At 38.1% G+C, this 9,150-nt stretch overlaps 1 protein-coding gene across 2 annotated transcripts in view; it reads left to right on the top strand.

Annotated features, from left to right (window-relative positions):
• The window catches only part of LOC127574135 (kalirin-like), a 500,886-nt gene extending 496,893 nt beyond the window's left edge, over positions 1–3,993 (top strand). The window contains exons 48-49 of one of the 2 annotated variants that reach the window (XM_052022913.1): positions 1,799–2,046; positions 3,251–3,957. In XM_052022913.1, the coding sequence (XP_051878873.1) occupies positions 1,799–2,046; positions 3,251–3,563 (561 nt within the window). In that variant the 3' untranslated portion in view covers positions 3,564–3,957. Of the gene's footprint in view, positions 1–1,798 lie in introns of both variants that reach the window. The other variant, XM_052022991.1, reaches the window with a different exon arrangement.
• Positions 3,994–9,150: the final 5,157 nt, after the last annotated feature.

The raw sequence follows: 9,150 nt of genomic DNA on the forward strand, positions 1-9,150 counted from the left end.
GAGATGGCAAGCAAATGATACAGGTGTCACAATGAAAAGGAGATGGGGGTAGAGGAGATTGCACAGAGTGTGAAGCAGTTAGAAGGCCTTTTATTCTTCCTATGCCTACATCTTACTGTACTGGATCTTCAGTAAAGGTGGGAGAATGGGTGTGCATTACCCTGGCAGAATTCAGGAGGCAGAGAAATTGAATAACCATAAGGTGCTTCTGAAGGATTCGCAGGCAACATCCTGTTTTAAATAACTAAGCTGATATCTGCAACACACTGCAGCCATCACCATCTCCCAAAGCACATACAAAGTGAATATCCAGGGATATCGTCCAAGAGGGATACACTGTGTTTTTGAGTAATTTGTGGAATTGGGAGATGTGTCAATATTTAGAGTAAAGTCCTCTGTTCTCTTGTCTGCAGCCCCACTCTGCAGCACTCTGGGTACCGATTATAATTGAGTGGTTATAATTAGATTTAGTTCAGTAGATATAAATGAGAATGATGTGAATGTGGCAAGCACTTCCTTTTCTGCAGTTTGGTCATCTCTTCTTCTCAGGCACTCCCTCAGTGTGCTTTGATGAGGCCAATTGGGGAATACAGACTCTTCTGAAATTGGGGCAGGAGATGCCTGTCTGGACAGACGGGGCTAGCCCATATGGTGGTACATTCCTTTTGCCATTTTCGCTGGGCTTCTGTGGGCTGCCAATGCATGGACTTGAAGTTTTCAATACCATCTTTGAGTAGTTGTGGGCCAGGGATATCCCAGAGCTGGTGGTGATGTTGCATATTTTCCAAGGTGGCTATAAGCATATCCTTAAATCTTTCCCTCTGTCTACCTCATAATCTCTTCCTTTGACAGAGCTCAGAATAGAGTGTCTCTTTTGGGAGTCTGGTGTCCAGCATGTGAACAATCTTGCCAATTCAAGTTAGTGCAGTTAAGGCCTCAATTCTGAAGATGTGGCCTGGGAGAAGACACTTGATTCTGGTTCACTTTTCCTTTCAGTGAATTTAGAAGATTTTTCAGAGACAGTGTTGCTCTATCTTTCCGGTGCCTTGAGGTGCCTACCCCAAGTAGGTCACACAAGCATATAGGAGGGAAGGGATCAATGTTCCCTCGCAGACCATAAATTTTGTACCAAGATTGAGAGATTGATCTTCTATTACTTTTTTATCTCAATTGCCAAAGCTTGTGTTGGCACACTTAATGCAATGGTGAATTTCATTATTGATCACTGCCCTTGTTGAGAGGTGGATACCAAGATGTAGGAAATGGTTCACATTTTCCAGGGACTCACCATGAACCTTTATTGTCAGAGGGTGATGTTATTCAGCAGGTATTGTTTATCTTGTGAATGGTGAGTTGAAGGCCCATCCTCTTGCATACATTGGTGAACAAGTGGATGATGGCTTGGAATATTTTAAATATGGTAACTAAATAAGAGATGTGCAGAGAAGTGAAGTATAGTATTGGTCTCACAGAACAGTTAGGTAGCAAAGTTTATTCTACACGTAATAGGGAAAATGTTATTTGTGAATTGCTTTTTTTAAATACACATGAAGGACATATCTCCCAATTATGTATTAAAATATTACTTCAGTAATAAAAATCAAATCCAGGATAAAGGAAACATTATTGAAAGTAAGATGTAGATTAAGGATTCTACTTTCATTTTGTGAATTACTTTTTAAACCCACTTTCCTGAAGATCAGTGTTTGAAAACTACGGTCTCTTCTAATTTATGACAGATTCTCGGAATGTAAACACAGACAGTGAATTCTAATTGGATGCTGTTTGCTTTGCACAGAATAACACTGCTGGATGCAATGGGACCTCTACCATGTTGGTTACCCAAGATTATGCTGCAGTGAAGGAAAATGAGATCTGCGTGTTTCAGGGCGAGGTGGTTCAGGTTCTTGCCATTAACCAGCAAAACATGTTCCTGGTGTACCGGCCTGCAAATGAACACTCCCCCGCTGCTGAAGGGTGGATTCCAGGCTTTATCCTGAGTTACACCAGTGACTACTCCACAGAGACTGACGAAGGAAGCATCAAGTAAGTGCCAGGTGCTGCCCTGGAAGCAGTATGTGGATGTAAAGAAAAAGATGGCGGGTTTTCCCTCCTGAGTTTATCCACAAGGCCGTTGGAACAAACTTCAGAAATTGCCCAGTGAATGCTGGATCTTCAGCTTAGCAGAGCTATGTCTGAAGGCTCTGTTTTTTCTGTTAATATTTGTAATACAAGTGACAAGTATGCAGTCCTGGCACACTTTACGTTAACCCTCACTACACTAATGTGGATATGACTGGACTGGAAGTATGTTTATGTTGTGTTACTAATATGTTTGTTTTGAATTTTATAAACATTTGGCACGAGGCCTAATGTTGAATTGAGGCCTAACTTCTCCAGCTGGAGAGAAATTGTTGTCTATGGCAATTTGTACAGCATGTATTTTTTTTATTTTCTTTTAATTTCAAAGTTATTGACAGCATATTGTAAAAAAATACTTTTTTTGTTTTGCCAGGTCTCCTACTAATACATTCCTGTACAAAAATATTTTGCACTATTTAATAAGCCCATATAAATAGTCAGGTTGTGCAATATAGTCAGAATTCTCTTTGTTGTACCTGTAATGTAACTAATAATAAATGTATTTTAAATATGTAAAATAAATTTGAATATGAGCATGTTTTAATTAAGTAAAATGGTAAAAGCTGTTCTGCTCAATCCTAAAGTGCAGTGATTAGAGGTGCAACGGTTATAGAGACTCATAATTGTTACACCCTAAAGCACTTATTCCCTGAATTCCATGAATGTTTAGGACTTACCTGGACACGTGTCTTTCAGCTTCAGAGCATATTGTGACCAATTACCAATATTTCATTTTATTTGTTGGTTTTGGTGAAATTTTCATCTTTTTCTGCCTTTTTCAACCTGTTCACTTTATAGAATGTTAAAAGTGCATTATCACTGAGTGTTGGAGGAAATGCAAATCATTAACTTAGATCTTGTGAGACTGTGTGATGCACAGCAGAGAAAGGTAAATACTGCCTATTCCGGGGAAGTGTTTCTTGTTAAATCTATTAGCTTTTCTGCCAAAGGAAATAAGACACCTTGATAGATTTTGTTTTGAGAGCATACTATGTTTTTTCTACCGATGGCTACCAGAGTTTTGGAAATGAAGTGGATTGTGTTTGGCCCCATATCCATCAGAAGCCTAAGATATTCAAGTTATTTGGTGCATTTTTTGGTACAACAGGAAGTCATGTTCTTGGCATACATCACTGCATTTGAGAAAACGAGGAGAAAAGGAGAACAGTGGGAAAAATGAAGGGAGGTTTGAAAATGATGCTCGTAAATCCAAGGATATTCTGACCAACAAGGCCTCTGTTAATGTGAGTAAGTCGACATTTAGGAGCTGCAATTCACACTGTTATAAGGTCCTGACACAAGGCATTGTTCCTGTGGGGTTGTTCACAGATTACCTGCTACATTTTTATTCCAGAAGAATCAAAATAGTTAGTGCATTTAAGCTAAATGAAACACTTTTATTTTCTAGAGTAGCGAAGTAGGTGATTTTGTCTCTAAGTTAAAGATTTTCCTGGTGCAATTGGTGAAATTAATACCATTCATTATTCACTGTTACGGAGCTTGTTCTGGCCAAACTACCACTAAACAAAATTAACATTACAGTTTCAGTGTGAAATATGTGTCAAACTCTAGATCTGATTCACTAGACTAAAACTGATTAGAGTAAATACAATCCTTGTTGCTTGACCTTCAAACAACAGGCTACTTCAGCAGCCTATCATTAACACTTACCTTTGGAACTAACATCAGAAACAGAAACATCACTGTTGGCAGTAATAATGCTGATGATTTGTTACCACTAAAAGACACCTCTGTTTATCACACAGATTGTGGGTGTGTCTGGAGTTCTGAGAACACAGTGTATCTTATGCTTTCGCTGGAATTGTGAATAAATTAAAAGTTTTTTAACAACTTCGTTGTCTGGTATCTTACTCTGTGTAAAAGTGTGAGCTCACTCAAAATATTGAAGAACGCTTTCTTAAGAAGCTAAGGTTGTGTTCCAGGTCCATTTGGCTATTCCATGGACTTCAAATGGATAACTTGGATAATTTCTAGTTTTATAATAAAACTTCTCCTATAATAACTTCTAAAAAGTTGCACCTAGTTAAAATGTGTGCCATCCTGAAGATTGCAGTCCCCACTCCCAAACATGCAACCTCCTGCCTGAGTTCATGTGCTACAGTTTTATTATGGCCATTTGTGATTGTCTTTGCTTCCGCTTTACAATTTTGTGTAATGTCATGTCTGTGATCAGAATTTATACCAGATAAGAACCCCACTGCGAGTTGGATACAATATAGGGATGAGTGTATCGTGCTGAGTTTTCACCTATTTTCCCAGATTTCTATCACTAAATGTATATTGCAGATATTGAGCAAGTGTGAGACTTTCTCATTAGTTGCATTTCTTGAATAGACATGTTGTAATGTAGAAATAAGGTTGTGCATGTGTGTTTGGTGTGGTTAGTGGTTTTAGTCACTCATGCACTGGACTTGGTTTTATAGTAGAATTGTTTACAAACATAAAATTTAAACAACCACTCTTCTAATTCTGATTTTGTTTTTTTTTCTCCTCATGCTGCACTAAAGGAATCTAACAGTTCTGAGGAATCCGAATGTGATGATCTTGATCCTAAAACTAGCATGGAGGTAGTAACAATTATTTTGCTTGTGATATTCAAACAAGTATGCCCACAAAGTGTTGATGATCAAAGACCAATGATGATCAAGCCACAATTTTCTTTTTCTTTTATAAGATGGAGACTTGTGTCATTGATTTTCATTTTTTTGCTTATAGGATTATTTGAGTGTGATATAAATAAATGTAAAATCCTCAATGGTGCACAGTTGATTTCAACCAGACCTCTAGGTAAGAAATGAAAGGAGATGAGGTACTTGGCCTTTTAGGGAGAAGTAAGGAGTAAAAGATAATTATTGGGTTTCCATCACCTCCAATTAAACTACAGCCAGCCATTCACCAACTGAACAAAGTCTCCAAACATCTTATGCTATCCATTACTCTTCCCAGCTGTGGAGGGGTTAGATGCCCTTGCCTTTCCCTTCCATCAGCCAAAGAGCAGTCTTCAGGAGACTGTATAGTAAAAAGTAACTCAATAATTTTTACGCACCTCTAGTATAGATTGTGTTAATTGTGTTAATTGTTCTTCTATTACTTTGAAGAAAACTACAAGACAAATAGTTAACTTTGCATCAGTCTGTATTTGGTATTTCAGCTAGGTTAATGGTAGTGGTTAGAAGGTATAATTTGTAACTTAACTGCATTGGCAAGGTTTCAATTTGATTTAATATGTGAAAAGCTCTCAGTGTGAAAGTTGAATTTAGTTTATGAATGGAATCCTGGAAACATACATGACCACCAGTACCAAAATAAAAAAGAAAATACTGGAAACACTCAGGCAGCATCTGTGGAAAGAGAAACAGAGTTAACATTTCAGGTCAAAGACTCTAGAAGAGAACTGATAGTTCCAGTCTCAGTGCAAGAATGATTATTTTTTCCCAAAAAAAAGACCCCTTAGCTCAGGCCCTGGCACATTCATTCCTTCAACAATAACCTCCCCAGCTTCCAGTTCCCCACCACCTATTGCCCACATGCAAGATCTTTATGGTTTCTCACTTGACCTTCCTTTTCTTGTAAGCACTCTAGTACATAAATTACATACTGCCTCACTCAGTGCAGAATATCATGGCCTAGTAATTGGATCATGCCTGAGCTGAAGTGCAAACTTGATGCAGTACATACAGTTAAAGAGATGGCAAGCCAATGACAAAATGGACCCCAGCATCGCTTGGATAATATCAGTGAACAGGGGTTCCATTTGCAACCCCAGATGCAGCTCATTGTCACGGGGAACAGAGAAAAGCAAGATTGTCTGGCTCAGCTGCAGGCTGAGGTACTCCAAGAAATAGGGGGAAAACACCTTGAACTTAGTCTCTGAGTGGAAGCCTCCAGTATTCCTTACAGCAGAACTAATTTAGCTGCTGAGTACCTGAAGAAATTGAGTGTAACATGTGCTGTAAAACTTTTTTTTCCAAATCACTTTGGCAAAGATGTCTGAAACAGACATTACACAGCCAATGTGCATTTACAATAGACCTAAAACCAGTTTCAGATGCAGGGCCCAGAAACCTTATGAGCTAAGATTGGCTCAGTAACTGGAAGAAGTGGAATATAATTGTTAGTGCTTTCATAACTGGAAGGCTATTACCAAAGGGGTTCTATAAGAATCATTACTCAGTACCTTACTTTCTGTTCTATGCATATTAATGATTTATACTTAAATGTGGGGGAAAATTAAAGAAATTAGCAGATGATACAAAAATTAACTATATGGTTACAGGGAGAAGGAAAGCCTTCAATTTCAGGAGGAGGGGATGGTCAGGTCCACTGGAACAGACAAATGCCAAATAAAAGTGAATCCAGAGAAGTGTGAGATAATGTGCTTGGAGAGGTAAAATAAGGCAAGAGAATATACAATAAATGCAAGAGTTTTGAGAAAAGTTGAGGAACAGGGTAAACTGGGCATGTACATCCACAAATCCTAAAGATAGCAGGTCTGGTAAGTAAGTTGGTTAAAAGAGCATATGGCATTGCTTTCCTTCATTAGCCAAGGCATAGAAATTAAGCGCAGGGATAGGAGACATAAGACACTGCAGATGCTGGAATCTGGAGCAAAAAAAACAAACAGCTGGAGGAACTGGTCCAGATGAAGGGTCTCGATCCAAAACATCAACTGTCCATTTCCCTCCACAGATCCTGCCTGACCCACTGAGTTCCTCCAGCAATTTGTTTTTTTCTTAAGAGTAGGGACATTTCTCTCGAATTGTGTACAATATTGATTAAGCCAGAGTGTATCTTTCTAGTCACCATGTTACAGGAAAGATGTAACTGTTCTGGAGAAGTGCAGAGAAGATCTATAATTTTGTCCTGAAAATTTTAACCGTCAGAAAAGATTGGTTCGGCTGTTTTTTTTTTTACTTTGGCACAAGAGGGAGCTATGGAGAGACAAATGAGGTGTATAAAGTTATTAGTGATCTTGAGAGAGTAAATAGGAAGGACCTTGGCAAAGGGCTGAGCACCACAGGGCATAGATATAAGGTTATTAGTGGAATGATTAGGGGAGATGAGGAAAACAAATTTCACCCAGAGGGCAGGAGGGCCTGAAAGAAAGGTAGAAATCTCTCAACACATTTGAAAATAGTCTGGACGTGTAGTGGAAGAGCTCCTACCTGCATTTCTATAGATCAAGTTCCAGAAGGTGGGATGAGGTTGGCTAGCTTTCTTTGACTGGCAAGGACACAAGGGACCGAATGGCCTCTATGATACTAATTATTTTAAATCTCTGCCCCAATTGTTGGCATAGATTGGCAGCCAGAATTGTTAAAATAAAATTAGAATCTTCTGTTCTATCTTTGATTGTAAAGTACTTTGGAATATTCTGAGGATGTGATGATATTTTATAAAAGCCATTTTATTTTTTCCTGTCTCAGTGGAAACAACTATAAACAACTGCTACTTGGCTTTGTGTCTCACTGAATTACTTCCAGGTTAACTCATTTCTTTTCTTTTATATTCAGCCAGTAGGTCATATTATTCATTTATATGGAATTAGTTTCCCATGTGTGCCAGTGAATTCTCCACTGCTACCCTTTGGTTCACATTTACCACAGCATTGGTCAGACAGCCTGTTTATAAATGAGTCAGAAATTCCTTTTGAATGTTTAGGGAACAGATCCATCTTACTTAATTAGGGGCAAAAACTCTCTAACAAAAAACTCTCTTGACTGTCTTGCTCTTCCCTGTAACTCATGCTGCCTAAACCATGCGGTGAAAAGCCTTCACATTTCTTTCAACATAATTTTCAAACTCCATACCCAAGCCATCAAGACAGCATACCTTTGAAACATTGCACACCTTTGCCCTATTTAATCTTCACTACCATTGCAAACTTTCTTCCATATCTTGATTCACCATCTTGAAACTCACAAATTTTCAAAAATATCCCAGCCATAGGAACATCCCCCTTCAAGCCATTGAATTGGAAATACCTCTTCTCAGTTCTTATCCACATTGATCCCATTCCTGTATTGCCTACATTTTAGCTTGTGAACCCTTATCATAGTGCCCTCTATCTTGTGTGTGCTGGACATTATCCTTCTGAAACAATCTTGCCCTTTCCTCCATTTTAGGGTTCACCATTAGTGACAGAGCTTTTCGCAACCTTAGCCTAGCTTTATGGAATTATCGCAATAATTTAGTTATTTACCTTCAAACCTTAAGATTGCTACAAAACTTGTTTGTGACTGTTTTTGGCCAAGTTTTCTAAAATTCATTCCATATTTGAGCCTTAGTGTATTTACATTAAATTTCAATACCCATGCAAGATCTATTTACATGAATCCTAACAAGCTGAACACTTTCTAATTTTGAAGATGATTTAAGAGGAGCCAAGTGCTGAAGCAGGCCTTGAATTCATCTGTTTTTCATTTTGCTCCAATGACTTGTTCTGCCTATGTCTACAGATTTACCATATGTTTCACATTATGAAAATTAACACCAAATTTCTGAAAAAAAAATTCATTTTAATATGAATTTTCTCCACAGTGAGTATTACCAGCTTTACCTGTGGAAAATATATTCAGCAATACCGTAGCTGAAAAATATTGCCTTTCCAAACTAGGGTTATGTCTGAGGATATCAACTTGTTTAAGGAAACACCAGGCTGAAGTATTGCTGCTTATTTGGTTGTGGATGTGACTTTTGGTGACACATTTAAACAGAATGGCACGTTTCTGCATAACCTAAAATTTATCAGGATATAACCAACTTTATTGATTTATAACTTTCTTTAATGTTTTAGCTTTGCCTATTTTTAAAAAAAATTCTCAGTATGCAGTTGTGGCTTGGTAAGACCAGAATTTATTGTTCCTAATTGAACTTGAGAAGGTGATGGTGAGCCACATTCTGGTGAAGGTTCTCCTACAATACTGTTCAGTAGACAGTTCCTAATTTAGATGATGAAGAATCAGAGCTATATATCCAAGTCAATGA

Source organism: Pristis pectinata, chromosome 1 (assembly GCF_009764475.1).
Source record: "Pristis pectinata isolate sPriPec2 chromosome 1, sPriPec2.1.pri, whole genome shotgun sequence".
In the NCBI taxonomy this organism is placed as follows: Eukaryota; Metazoa; Chordata; class Chondrichthyes; order Rhinopristiformes; family Pristidae; genus Pristis; species Pristis pectinata.